Source organism: Crocodylus porosus, unplaced genomic scaffold, assembly GCF_001723895.1.
Source record: "Crocodylus porosus isolate Cpor-Errol unplaced genomic scaffold, CroPor_comp1, whole genome shotgun sequence".
Classification (NCBI taxonomy): domain Eukaryota; kingdom Metazoa; phylum Chordata; order Crocodylia; family Crocodylidae; genus Crocodylus; species Crocodylus porosus.
Genome location: NW_017728918.1, coordinates 103,578,551 through 103,593,579, shown reverse-complemented (window position 1 = coordinate 103,593,579; position 15,029 = coordinate 103,578,551). Strand labels below are relative to the sequence as shown.

General features: G+C 39.6%; 1 protein-coding gene across 8 annotated transcripts in view; it reads left to right on the top strand.

The window, feature by feature from the left end:
• Positions 1–15,029, top strand: part of PTPRK (protein tyrosine phosphatase, receptor type K) — a 608,487-nt gene that overhangs the window by 274,596 nt on the left and 318,862 nt on the right. For all 8 annotated transcript variants that reach the window (XM_019538012.1, XM_019538011.1, XM_019538015.1 and 5 more), the window contains exons 4-5: positions 4,494–4,575; positions 6,060–6,175. In XM_019538012.1, coding sequence (XP_019393557.1) covers positions 4,494–4,575; positions 6,060–6,175 — 198 coding nt within the window. The remainder of the gene's footprint in view (positions 1–4,493; positions 4,576–6,059; positions 6,176–15,029) is intronic.

The following is a 15,029-nucleotide window of genomic DNA, read 5'->3' as shown; positions in this document are numbered from 1 at the left end:
CATCGTTAATGAAGATGTTGAACAGTATGGGTCCCAGGACAGAGCCTTGAGGGACCCCACTGGTCACAGGGCACCACAATGAGTGACTGCCATCAATAACAACCCTCTGGGCCTGACCACTTTTCTTTTTCTTTATAAAAAATCCTTAACCTCTTGGAAGTTGGAGGTACATACTAAATTTTCATCTTTGCAATGAGGTGTTGCCATCTTGTGCATGGTACCTTTGGCCATTTTGTTTTCTCTTTCATGGCCAGTTAGAATTACTGCTGAATTCCAGATACATCTGAGGCACTGACTCCAACACTGATATCAAGCTGTCAGTCAGCTTCAGTCACTGGCAAATAAAGGCCATAGGTATTTCTTCGACCTCCTTCTCAGAGGGTAGTTTGGGAGTGCCAGTGTTTACTTCTACTCCAGTACTGAGTTTCCTGATTCTGGTTTTCCTCAAATGAAAGGTCTTGTGCTCTTGAACATAATCTATCCTATGATTACTGCAACAGCATGTCTTTGGATGGCTCCTGTATTTACTGTGGCACTGAGTAACTTCAGGATTTCTTTATAATGAATACTGGCGACCTTCTCAGTTTACATTGGGCCCATCTTTAGCTCTAGTAGTCATGACAGGCTCTTTGGAAGCTGTTTTATTGGAGTCTGTATTCAGTTCTGACTATAAACATGGTGCCACTTTGTCCCCATATCTGTCTCTCTGTAGTTTGGGTACTAAAGACTACTTGGGTACTCCAGAGTGACCTCTCAGACCTCCTCTATTCTGACACAGTCATCACATTGATGGCTTTTTTCTGGCAGTGAGGACCTTGGCTTTCCCCTGTCATTAGGTACAGAACAAACTGTTCAACTTCTATCTCCTCAGTTTTGACTTCACATGTTCTACCATGTCAATTGCTTTTTCCGTTACCACATCAGAAGGATTTTATGATCCGAGTTTGAGACTTGTTTTTCATTTGTTGTCATTCTTATCCTTTCATCATCTCATCACATGGATAGTTTCTGTGGTTTTGGAGACCTGATGCACTGTGTGGTTTGCAGCTGAGGAGCCTTTCAGGTCTATGTTCCTATGTGTAGCACCAACGTTTCAGATTTTGCTAGAGGAAATCAATCAGTCTGCTCATAGGCAGGTTGACATACTGCTGGACTCTGGCTCTGCCAAAATAGCCTTGCTTTATGAATAAGGCATTGACAGACCTGGCTAACTGATATGAAAAACTCCTGCCTCTTTCTCTGTGACTGAAGGGAGAACAAAGTATGAAATACCTCCCTAAGTCCTGAGTAATGTCATAAACTTTTGGACCTTCCTCTCAGGTGGTAGCTCCAATAGCTAAGAAGGCCAAATGGCTTTACTGCACTGGTAGAGAAAAGGAGCACAAGAAGTTTGACCTCTTTGGTCTCAAGACCTGTGCTGGTAGAAGGGTGAAGTGCTTTTCACATTGAGTGATTTAGTGTTGGCTTAACTCTGGAAGAGCAAGGTTTAGGGAAGCCGAGTTGCTGAGAGACAGAATTTGGTGACTTTGCAGGGGAACTTGGGGTGTCCTCAGGGATACTTTATCTGAATAGGTAGTATTCAGAGAACTTAGATCTTGCTTACTCCTGTTGTTGAGGTAATTGCTGATAATTGTCTTTTTCATAGAGACGCAGAAGAAATAGTATGTTGTAATATATCTGAAGGTCACTGCATCAGAAGTGTGAAAACCATGCTGAGATCTTACTGTGGTATGGCATGACAAAACATGTAGGGCTTTGATTGCAGGATGCTGGGCATAGAGAACAATTAGTTGGACTTTATTTCAGATGATAATATGTTTTAAGATCTAGCAAAACTCACTGTACAGCTGAAATAAAGGAACTGCTGTTAGATAGGTTTCTTCCCTGAGACCTTCTTGAGAATCTGGACAATTAAACCAAGTAAATGTGTTTGTTCACCTTTTGAAGCATTCACAGAATCGGCATAGAAGGTAAGGCACAGGAGGGTTCCTGGTCATGGAAAAGGGAAGGCATTAAATAGCAATCACTGCCAAAAGTGTCCCTGGAATAGAAAGCCTTGCACTTCCTCCTGATGTCCAATACAGATACGACAATTTCTGATTTACAGAATTTAACTGGAAAACTGAGTCCTTGACCTCAGGGCTGGGAACATGCACCTAAGGCTTCTAGAAGCTATCTACATTGCTGAATGTGTGGATTTGGTCATACACTGATCAAGTATGGGTGGGTGAGGCTCACAAAGGATGAGCTTTCTGTCACAGTGGTGTCAGGCTCAGAAAGGGTGTGCTTTTAAAAGCATGGCCTGTCTTTCCAAACATGATCATGATGGGGCTTATTTCTTTGATTGCCAGTCTTGTACTGGGTAGGGAGGCAGTACAGACAGCCCCTGTATGATGTGTGCTTACTTTAATGAGCATTTAATCAATGCTTTGCTTTATCTTCCTTGGCTGATATGTGGGCCCATGTCTTGTTTGCTGCACTGTTTTCACATGCTGTTCTAAGGACAGAATTATTAATTTGCTCCTGTTTCCCATCTTCAGGGTAGTCAGCCCATGGCATATACATGCTTCACTAACCATTAATTAACATATTTTCAAAGCACCCCTGGCAGATGAAAGGGATATCATCATCACCCTCATTTTGCAAATACAAAAATGTGCACTAATTTTGGGAAGTTCAATATGCAACGCTTGGCATGGTTTTTCAGAGTAGTGATCAATCAATAGTTCCAGAGCAAGGGTTTCGGTGACTTCAGTTGCCTTTGTGAGTGTTCAGCATCTGTGCCTGATGCCAGGCACCCAGTAAATGAAAAACACTGAATCAGTGGCCACCTGTGAAAATTGGGTAAGTGACTCATCGAGCATCTCATAAGAACTCTGTGGCAGAAGCAGGCTAGATCAAGGCACTTCTCCACCTATCTATTTTTAATAGATACATTTTAAAATGAATGAACTCTACATGAGAAAGAAATACACGAGCTTGTTAAAATTTTCTTCAACATTTTAAATAGCCAATTTCATCGCTTCCTGGAATATGAACAATTTCTCTTACTTGTCAGTGTTAGTCAGGCAATTTTCATGCCACAAGATGAAATCACAGGAATCCTGGAATTAAGCAAAACTTAGCTGTAATTTTTAAGGATACACTATCCTAGAACAGGGTTTGGTAAGCTCATGAGCTGTATCCAGCCAGCCTGTAAGAGGGCTGATCTGGCACAAGGATTTGAAGACATGGAGTTGCACTGTGCTGTCCTTCCCCTCCTTCGTACTCCCCTGCACTGCACAGCCTGCTGCTCTGCCACATCTGTGCTTACCCACACTGGAGAGGGAGCACGGGGGGATCAGTAACACGGGTAAGATCAGGACGTTAGTCTCTCTGGGGTGCTGAGACTTGCGGCTCGTGGCTTCAAAAAAGGTTGCTGACCTTTGTCCTAAAAGTACAAATATTTTTCATTCCCACACCTACTGCTACTGCATATACTTAAATAACACAACAGAGTAGTAGTTATTTGTATCTATAAAATTGCATCATCTCCATATTCTGACTGATGCAGTCTTTCTCTTCTTTAAGGCTTTTCATGTTTATCTCCTGTTTTAATTGTCCTTCCCAGCTCTTCTGCCATTTGCAGTTGCCTTGTTCCTGTGTTTTCATTCTTGTAACTTTTCCGTTGTTACCCTGTATTTCCCCTGCTCTCCATTTTAATATCTCCTCTGATCCCCTTCCTGCATTTCTTTCTTTCTTTTTTTTGACCTCAGGTTTTATTTAGTTCCTCTATCCCCTCCAGTCTCAAGGACAATACCAACATCTATCTAAATCACTCTTAAACTAGTGCGTTTCAACTATGTGATAACTTGTCTCTTACTCCATGGTCACTTCCCATGATGTTAACGTACTCGCATCAGCAAGCAGTGGAGCTCACCTGGGAATGGGAAGGAACTGGATTTTGTGTCCTAAAGCTTGTCCAGCATCTTTCCCAACCATACAGTTGATCAGTGTGTCAGTGCAGGTGTTGCTCTTGGAGCTGCTGCTTGATAGCACTGCAGTGTCCCCGTGCTGCTGTATGTTCTCTTGTGGTATTGCATGGTAAGGGGAGCTCAGGAAAATATGGGGAACCAATGACCAACTGGGATAAAAAGTCATGATTAAAATATCATACTGTCATATGTAGAGCTGTCTGAACTGTCTAAAAATGACATGATCAGAATTTAATCCTGATGTAAAAAGGTGGTTTACTGGAAACAAAATAGCATTAATTATGAGCAAGTAAACATGTTCCTGTGGTATGTCCTGAAGCAGGCAACCCAGAGAAAGTCTAATATAACAGTGGCATGGAACTATAATATATTAAGTAATAAATATTCCATTCAGTCATCAAACCTTGTGGAAAGTTCAGCTTAAATGAAAAAAGCAACATGTCTTATATCTACACACTTGCCACTGTGGGAATTCTCTAGAAATGAGCATTGTAAACATTTTTTCTTTCATTCTGACAGGTAATATTTGAAGCTGAAGTCTCAGATGGGAGAAGTGGCTACATTGCCATTGATGACATCCAGGTTCTGAGTTACCCTTGTGGTAAGTAGTGATTAAGAGCTGCATTTTTCTGTCTTTTCAGGAGATGCTTCATATTAGCTCAGGCTGCTGAGTGTTCTTCGCTTGATCATTGATGTCGTTTGTTCTTTCTGTAGCATTTCTATTACAGCTTACAGGGGAAAACATTGTAGTACAATAGTGATTTATCTGGATAAAAAATTCTGTATATTGTAAGTAATGCATTGCACAAAAATAGCCTTTATTCTGTGAATGCCTTTGCATTCACATACTAGTAGGTGTGGACAGTAAGCAATTAATACCAATACACCGATTGTGCTGATCTTAACTGGCATGTATTTAAGTCAGAGGGCTGTTAGAAAAAAATAATGTGGCTATGAAGCCTGAGAGGCAACTTTAGATCTAAAGAAAATATTTTGGTTTCCAGTATTTTGTATAGGAACTGGCTGCAGTTGTATATATGAAGGTTCATCCTCATTTGTTTAATCCTGGAAAAATATGTATGCTTGCAAGCTGGGGAACTGTGGACCAGTAGAGGGATTCAGGAGAAATCATTACTATATACTTTTCTCATTTGCTGCCTTTTTTTCTTGTAAATCTCTCCCACTGTGTTCTACCTGTACCCTTCTGCATCCTGTCCCTCCCAAAAATGTAGCTTCATTGCAATGCATCCCTGAGGCTTGTAATTTAATTGCTTTTTCCAAAGAGATAATACTACTGGAAGCCACTTCCTACTAGGAGATACTAAATGATAACAAAAATCTTTGGAAACTCAAATCTATTCTTTCTTCCCTTCCCCCAGATCTCTGATCCTTGCTCCCCCAGTGCTGGCAGCTCCAGTATCCTGGAGGAGTGATTGAGTCACTTACCTGTTACTTGCCTCTTCATACTACCAGTCAACCCAGCTATGGCCTGTCTCTGTAAAAGAGATTCTAGATCCAGATACAGCTTTGCTGTGTAAAATCACAGAGTCAGGGATCACCTTAACAGCAGATTATCAGCATGACAAAATGCTGAAATAGCCCCTTTCTGCTTATGCCATTTGCATTTCATATTGGTTTAAAAAAAGCCACAAATGACGTTTCAGTTTAGTCAGTATTTTGGAAGAAAACATTTAAGAGCTATATTATAGGTCTGTCTTTCAGCTGTGGACATCAGTTTTTTTTAAAACCTTATATTTCACTCCGGTAGTTTTGTCATAGAGTTTTCCTTGAGGCCGTGCAGATGTTTGAAATGGAGTTACAGCTGAGATGTGGCCATGTTCATCACAGAAGATGTTTGTCTACAGAGAAGGAAAAAACACAAATGCCATTGCACAGACTCTTAGTAGCTTGAATATAATTAATTCAACTAATTCTCCTTCCAGTAGATATTGATTTTAATCACCAGTATTATACTGATAATTTAAGTCCAGGTGGCTATGCGTCTGTTGAGAGAGAGTCATGTGATTGGGCGCTTTTTTTTATTAGCAAGCAATGTTTGTAACTTTATTTTTTCTACCTCCACAGACAAATCTCCACATTTCTTGAGGCTGGGGGATGTAGAGGTCAACGCGGGGCAGAATGCTACATTTCAATGCATTGCTACGGGGAGAGATGCAGTGAATAACAAGTTATGGCTGCAGGTAAGGCCAGCTCATCCAAGTCTGTATGACTAGAGGACAGACTTCTTGTTGAAAATGAAATTAACTCCTCAGCCCCTTTTTTCTGTGTGCTTGCAAAATGTTTTATAGAAATTAAATTTATAGTTAATTTGATTGACCAGAGAAATAACAAATTCTTTTCTTTATTAAAAAAATTTAAATATAAAAATTGAGAATAAAAGTTGCACAAATAGTTACTATATAACCCAATACATTTTTTTTCTCTACATGCTTCTTTCACAAAATTGTGTGAGTGATAAATACATACGGTTTGAAAGAGATTTTTGTATCTAGTAAAACAAATGTGCTATGTTTAGCACAGGCTTCACAGAGAGCTGTCATAACTATGATGGATGATCCTATGATAGAGAGAAATTACAATTAATCCCTTGAGGGTTGTGTGTTAAAATGACAGCATATTTAATATGGCAATATAAAAGTAGTGTTCCTTTGCATACTAGGAAAGATTTTAACTTTTCTCTGTCACACACGCAGGCACACGCGCATGCACGCACACACACAAGTGCGCGTAAGGGTGTTCTCAGGTAATGAATTATTGAAATGAGAAAACTATTTTCTACTTCTCTCTCCCTCTCCCTCTCCCTCTCCTTTTCCCTTTGAAAAAAAATACTATAAATCCTCATAGCTCAGAGAAAAACAATTTATGTGGATCACAGACTGGCACAGACAGCCTCTTTGAGAATGGTGTATCATTTTTTGATGTAGGTGAAAGTTGCAGAATTGATAATGTCTGACTCCATTGCTTTGTGTGTTACTATGTGTAACGGGGTGCTTGAAGTATACTTGCTTCTCACTGGTTCTGAAAAATATTCCTTCAATAACTTGTTTTTAAAGAACATTTGAATAAAAAAATAATAATACAATAATAAAAGTAATATTTTAAAACACAGAAAATGCCAAATTCATATGTAACAAATGCACATGTGCAATATTATCAAAATGAAATATTGACCATCCTTCCTAGTCAGGGTCTCATTTCTCAACTGAGTGAAAAAGGAGTTTATTAATTTCTGAATGAGTATAAATAGCCACAAGTTGCACCTCCAAAATAGAGAGAGATGATTTTTTGGGAAGAGGCAAAGGGGAGGAGGGTTGAACAGGAAGGCATCTGACTTCTAGAAAAATAGGCTATGGAGACTATTCCAAGAACAGTTATCGCAGTGTCACAATTTGAAAAATGAACGCAGAACCAACAGTGATTGCGTTGCCTTTTATATTAGCAAGTCATCGTAGTAAACAGATATCCTATCACTAGGAACTATTTGTATTGCAAGTCTTTCTGCTAAGTAGATACCATTATTTCAATTGAACAAATATAACATGCACTCATTGAGAAGGAGAAGTTCAATTTCTTGGGACTGCCAGGCTGAGCACATAAAACACACAAAATTAAATTAAATTAACCTGGATTACTATATCACAGAGAAGGCTGTAACAGTAAAAGTGTGCAAGAAACAATGTAAAGCACCACTCTCAACACAAATAATTGCTTAACAGTGCTTGACAGCAAGAGCCAACTGGAATTTTTCCATACCGCTAAGTCCTCTGAGTCTGATAACTTTGACAGATTATCCTTTCTAACTTCTTCTCTCTCAAGAAGTCCAGTTAGCAGCCAAAATTGCCCAGAAAACATATGCTTTTCCTTTCACACAGTTTATGGGTGTGCTGTTTAGTTCACAAAAGTGCATCCTTTCTTATCTTGTAAAACACTAAAAATAATCTTTGTTAGAGAAGATCTTGGAACTAAAAAAGGTCTTTTGCCCTTCAAATAACTTTGCTTGTTAATGTTTATAAAGGACTCTGATATCTTTGAATGGAAAATACTATGAAATGGCTATTATAAATGTCAAGTGCTTGGGCTCCTTTTTTCATAGCTGCTTTCTACCTGGCTTTTACCCTTTCCTTTCTTTGTTCTTAAATTGTCAGTTCTGTCACCCATTCCTCAGTACCCCAGGTTTACTTTCTCCATTCAAATTTCTACCCTTCTTTACCAAAACAGATTTGCAAATGATAAAACTTCACCTGTCAGAACTTATATAAAAAGGGATTGATCCCACTGCAGATTTTTGAGGAAAATATTATATTTTGAGAAAATACAAAACTGGTGGCCTTTTCCTGAAAATGTCAGATGCAGGACATGGGCCCAAGTATGGCTAGGCAAACATTCATTTTTATTTCTTTTGCCAAACTGGCAAACTCAGGGATTCACAAAGACCTACTTCTAGGAAGGAAGTCCCCAACAGATCAAATCAAATGCCCAACTCATTATTTTTAAGTAACTGGAGCAGAAGCGTTTTAAGAATGTATCTTCTATAATAGGAGCACCAGCTAAGGCAGGGGTGGGCCAGATGCGGCCCGCCAGGCCATTCCATCCAGCCCAGGGACCCCTAAACAATTTAGAAAATTAGTATTTATCTGCCCCTGGCTGCCTGTCATGTGGCCCTTGATGGCTTGCCAAAACTCAGTAAGTGGCCCTCCACCTGAAATAATTGCCTGCCTCGGAGCTAAGGTGTGAAGGTATAAAACAGGGGCACTTTTTAGCACAAAATAGCAGCTCCTTGTTACAAAGTAGTTGCACGTAAAACGATCTTCCTTAAAAAAGAAAAAGAAAAAAAGGTGCTAATAATTGGGAAACTTGGGGGAGTATACCTGAAATGCTTTGATTTTAAAAAAAATATTATATAGACATTGTTTTATAGTTATGGGTCTATTTAAAGAAAGCATGGCTTTCTTTGTCTCTACAGCATTTCTCCATTTTTTTGTTTGTTTCAAAAGTTAGAGGAAAATTTTAAGCTTAAAAGGAAGACCAAAAAAATCTTTCTCCTTTTCCCCTTTCTTTTCTTTTTCAGCAGAATGATACTTGTTTACAGGATTTAACGAACAGAACTATCTGGGACAATAGCAAAAATGAACGTGCTGCATTTCCAAAGGCTTAACGTTTTGCTAACTTCAGAAGCCAAATGTATTGGAGGTGGAGCTAGATAATAAATAAGAAAAATTATGCACATGTACATGTTTCTGTATGTAAATATAATTCTAATTGTTAGCATATATATAAAACATGCAATGACAATAGGCACAGTAAATCAGAACATTAAATATCTTATAATATGCACATATAATGTTTTAAGCACTGAAAAAATGTCAAACTCTGGTTTCTACATTTTAGGGGGGTAAATAAGGATTGACCTTAAGTTGGATGTTTACTGGATTTCGTCTGTAGATACCTATATCAATATATAGATAGATTTATCTCTGTGCGTGCGTGCATGTGTGTGTGTTGTGTAAAATTACTTTTGTTACTCATTTTCACATCCCTATTGAACCACGGTCTGAGACAAAAGGACTGGCAGGAAAGGTGATCAGTAAAAAGAACAAAAGTCCTTTGAAAGATGTAGCTTCATTAATATAAAGCACACAGATAGCTGCATTAATAAAAAGCAGACAGACATCTGACTAGATTAAGTGCCTTAACTGGTTGAAGGCAGACGAGGTTCTTTGGGTAAATCCTATATCTTTTATTAGACCAACTAAATAGCTGGAAAAATTCTTCTTTGCAAGATATCGGATTTACCTAAAGAACCTTGTCTGCCTGTGTCCTTAGACCAACATGGCTAAAGTCAGTATCCTTGTTAAGTGGTTGAACAAAGAGATCTGAAACATGTTGAGAGAATATTGCCTATTGGGTGTGAGAGGTAAGAGGAAAATACAGTTCTCAAAATTTTCACCAATTTCTCTCCTCAATGAGGAGGCATGCAGCATACAATTATTACTGGGCCACCAACCCCCCTCCCCATATTTTTATTTAGTTGATGCATAATTATTAGCAAATATATTGGGGGGCAGAGGGAGCAAAGGTAAGTAGGTTTTGTTTTCAGATGAGAATTCCAAGGCATAGTGTTTAGAAGTAATTCCTCAAAACTGAACTAGTTCAGGATGGTTCTTCCTGAGCAATCACCTTAGACTACTGTTTACAACCTCAGTAAGCATGTAGGCTGATTACATGAGGTTAGCTGGAGTGGAGGGCCATATGACACATAGAAGGCTTAGACAATTCCATGTTTTGTCCAGCATTTGTTCTGCTAATCCAACTAGGACATCAGAAAAATATCATGTGCGAGTTTGGAGGAGAGGGGTTCATTTTCTTTTTCAGTCACTTTTTGTGTTTAGTTTAATTTTGTTTTAATAATCAGACTATGTTTCACTGCTGCCCAAATTGGGAATAGTTGTGACTCCCATAATCCCAGTGAAATTTTCAACCTCTAATCAATGTCCAGTCTAACTCGACACCTATGTAGCACAGAGAATAGAGGCCTGTGCTGGAACATCTGTTAAACCATATGCCTTGGCACCAGGTTCAGCTGGAGATAACTGAAACGCTAATGAGTCCATCCATCATTGCTGAGCTTGGCATTAACATATCCATTGGATTGGGCAAAAAGGCTTGTATTAACTTTGCAGTTCGTTGCATTTTTGCAATGGTCTTTGGTGACACCATTTGCTTTGGTGAATCTCAAATGAGAGGCTATTGCATGTGTTTAAAAGTTTAAAGCATCACTGGTAATCCTGTGCAGATTGCCATCAAAGTAGTGACAATTGGGCCAATCTGTCAGCGATAGCTGTAGGTGCTGGCTAAATGCCTCCTCAGTTGGCCTGCCAAGCCTGGAAAGGCAGCCATGGTTTCGCCCTTGGAGAGGCTTATCAGCATTAATGCAGTATGATGCATCTCTTCTCTCAGCCAGAGGAAAATGTCATTCCTTGTGGAGCAACAGATAATTAAAGCAATTGCCTGAAAGTAATAATTGAAAAAGTGAAATTGAAAAGCACTGTGGAAAATGGAATGCAAATTGCTGTAAAAACAAGTGAGCAAGGCTGACCTCCCAGTGATACCAACTGTTGTCAAATGAGAGGCTATCTCTGAAGGTGGCATGTTGGGAGGCGCACAGAATTGACCACACCATCCTATCTTTCCTGGAAAATGTGTGTGCCATAACCCGTAATGCTCTGTTTACCATCTCATTATCAGGTATTGGTATGCTACCACCATAGAACCTCACCTGAGATGATCTTCCCCAGAGAGCTTGCATTTGACTATTTTCCCCCTCTAATGTTTTTCACCATGCTGTGCAAATACACACCCCTTTGAAAATTCCTGTGCAGGACACAATCCAGTAAGGTTATAATTTTAGTTGTCAGACAAGTGATATAACAGCAAGGTAACATTAGGCTTCAGGAAAACCAGATTTCAGAGCAAACATTAGGACTTCTGCTTATCATAGACCCATAGGCTTAGAAGGGGCTGTTTCCAGGGTCCAAACCCCCAGCACAAATATAGGAATGCTGTTCCTTAACCATCCCGATCAAATGCTTATTCAGCCTCCTCTTGAAAACCTTTGATAAAGGGGATTCCACAATTTCCCTAGCAGTCTAACAGTATGGAGTTTTTTTTTCCTGAGATCTAATCTTAATGTATCTTGCTGTAGTTTGAAACCATTGCTTGGTGTCTTGCCCTCCGCAGCAAAGGAAAACAGTTGTTCTCCTTCTTTATGGCAGCCTTTCAAACATTTGAAAATGGGAGAGAGGTTTAGGGATGTCAGTTTTTCAGACACAACATTTCATTTCCTGAAAGAATAGAAAGATTTTCATTCAAAGGAAACAGGTTTTTACATATAAATAAGTTTTACAAATACAGTAATAGATATTTTTGTGGCTGAACTGAAAAGCATTTTGGGTTGATCTGAAATGTTTACTTTTGGGTAATTTAACCTTTTTAATTTTAAATGCAAGTAAATTTCAAAACAAAAATGTTATTTTTCAAAATCATAAGACAAAAAGAACTGGGAAGCGGTCTCAGAAGGTCTCTAGTACTCGGGGGGGAGGGACCTGGTTTTCCTGATCTCAGGATGTCTCCTGTTTAGGGCAGGAATCATCCCAGAATAACCCACACTTAACTTCCACCAGTGGAGATTTCACAATCTCCTTTGGTAATCTGCTTCAGAGTTCAGCCACCTTCGGAGTTAGAATATTCTTTCATATATCTAACCAATATCCCTCTTGCTGTTGTTTAGGACCTTTTTGAACCTTTCAACAATTTTGATTTTTTTCAGCTGAAATGGTTTACCCAATTCCAATTGAATTCACAGATAGTTTCATTTCCCCTTAAACTGCACCTTTTGGGGCATGTACAGACATGACAGTTAGATCTACCTAACTAGGGTTAGGTCTATCTAAGTGTCAGTCTGTGCAGCTGTTTGGGGAGGTTAAATTGGGCAGAAAATGGCCAGCCTAATCTAAATTAATTTAACGAGGTGAATTAAGTTAGTAGATTGGGAAGAGGTTAGCCTGATCTACTGAATATCTGTATGTGTTCAGAGTGCATCCATGGGGCTGGTAAAACCCAGCCAGTTGCCCCAGCCTTGGGGCTGCACTCTTCCTACCTCTGTCAGCTCTGACTGGACTATTTTTAGCTCCGTGACCCCTGCTTCCCACCCATGGACAGACAGCTCTCCTCCCCCCTCAGACTCCCCAATCCTCCTTCCATCTTGCCTGCCTGTCCCCCACCCCAAATTACTTAAATTGGATTCCTGGCATGCCTCGCGCCATGTGCAAACTTGTGCACAAGCTGCTTCCAATTTATGACTGTTCAGCTTAAAGTAAGCAACGTGATGGTAGATCGGGTGCGGCAAAGGTCTTCATGTACCCGTGGTGAGTTTAGTACACCTCTGCAAAAGGAAAAGTGTAGATGTAGCCAAAAATTGAAGATGAGGAGCAATAAAGAGCTATTCATTCTGTAGCTAATCTTCCCTTTCCTCCTTTGTTGAATGTGTTTGCACGTATTATATTCTAGATGGTATAACTGCATTTAAATTTGAAGGCACATTACATTTTAACTTATTCTTTGTTTTAGATACCATTTTTTTACGTTAAAGGGTTTGCTGCTAAAATGCATCTAGACAACCTCATTTCTGTGCTTCCTGCAGAATGATTTTCTGAGTAACTTGCTGCATGCCAGAGCCCGCATAGCACAGGCATTTGCCTGGAACAGCTAGCCGGCACAAGGTGAGCCACTGCTAGTTGTCTCCAGGGAACCAAATGTCCATACTGCATGTGGACATGGCCTCTGAGTTTTATCTTGTAAATTGCAATTATACACCTAACAGTGCTAACAGTACATGGCACCCTGCAGCACCCTTCAAAAGACCTCAAGGTACCCCTGAGTATTGTGCCAGCCTAGCTGAGACTCACTGATGTACAGCATCTCAAAGTAGTGATTTTTGCTTTTCTGCCAGTAAATTGAGCCTTTTGCCTTTGATTTATTTTATTTATCAATATACTGATGTTGGGGGGAAAGAAATGTTAGATTTTACTACCTCCTGGAAACTTTATTTTTTGTCTTTCTAGAAAGTTAATTCACAAAGATCTTTATGATATGGTCCACAGTCATCAATCTTTCCCGTCCTGAATGTATGTGAAACCCCGTCTTGTTGTCACCTGTATTGGCACACAGCAGGCTAGTGAAACATGCTTCAAGACATTTCAGTCCTTTCTGATCCAGTTCTGTACATTAGCTGGCATTTTACAATGCATTCCATCCTTAAGCATTACATCATTCTGGTATAATGTCTGCTACAGAGGGTACTAAGAAAATTTGTCTTCTAGTTTTACTACTTCATTATGTAATTGTTCTCTGTACTCCTGGTTTCCCCTTCTATGCAGTAGTTTTCTCTTTCCTAGCTTCCTGCCATCTGGTCAGTGATGACTGGCTCTTTTCCCATTCCATTTAATATGCTCACTGAAGTTTTTTGTTCTGCTTTCAGTTTTCTTAGTTTTCCTTATTTCTCAACACTCTTGCCCCTACTAACCATTATTTTGAAAGGTAAAATGATAGAAAATGGAAATACACAAGAAAGTTGTTTCTGTTACAGTTGCTTTCATCTCCAAACATGTCTGTTAATTCTTCAGGAGGGCTGTTTTGCAAGACGTTCTCCCTTCCCCCACAAATGTACTCAAAACCTGATGTGGTATCCCAAAATATTTCCAGAATGTCTTGTTAGCTTTTCTCCAGGAATCTGTGCCACATATTGGTACCTCTTACTCTACTGACATTTTATCAACTACTGCAGATCAACTATTAGGTTGGAAACAGATTTTCTTTGTGCCGTTCTAAAAATATTTGGCCAAGCAGACAGACGTCCAAGCTCCTTGTCATGCCAGAAATACCAAAAACTTTGGCCAGGACAATAGGTAGTATAAATTTGTGCTACTTTTTTTCAGTGGACATCTGTTTGCTCTATGGTGGGAACATGGGGGACCTGATGCTGCCCCAGGCAGGTACTCCCAGGAATCCCCCAGCACAGGATCTCCTGGGTGCATGCATGCATCATGCTGCTGTTCTCCAGGTTGGGGCATGCATCTGCAGATGGGGAGCATGGTGTTCCCCTTCTTGCAGTAGTTACGCAAGACCAGGCCCCTGAAGTACTAGAAGCAGCAGATTCCTAGCTGTGCAGGACAACAGGTGGCATATTTCACCTCGTGAAGTGGATCAGCTGTACTGAGACACATCCTGGCACAGTTGATCCTGTTGCAAAGGCAATGTCTGTTTATAGCTTTAATCTGTATTCATAATACTACATTTTTAGTATTCATTCTAATTCCAGCTTGTTTCACTTAGTAAAATTATTCTTGTCACTATACATTCAATCTTTGATGTTATCTCTGTCATTTAAGCCTAAACAGAACATCTGCCCATCTGCCTCTCAATATTTTATTAGACTCTTGCATAAATATAGCAACTCTCTCCCTGCCTGTATTCCGC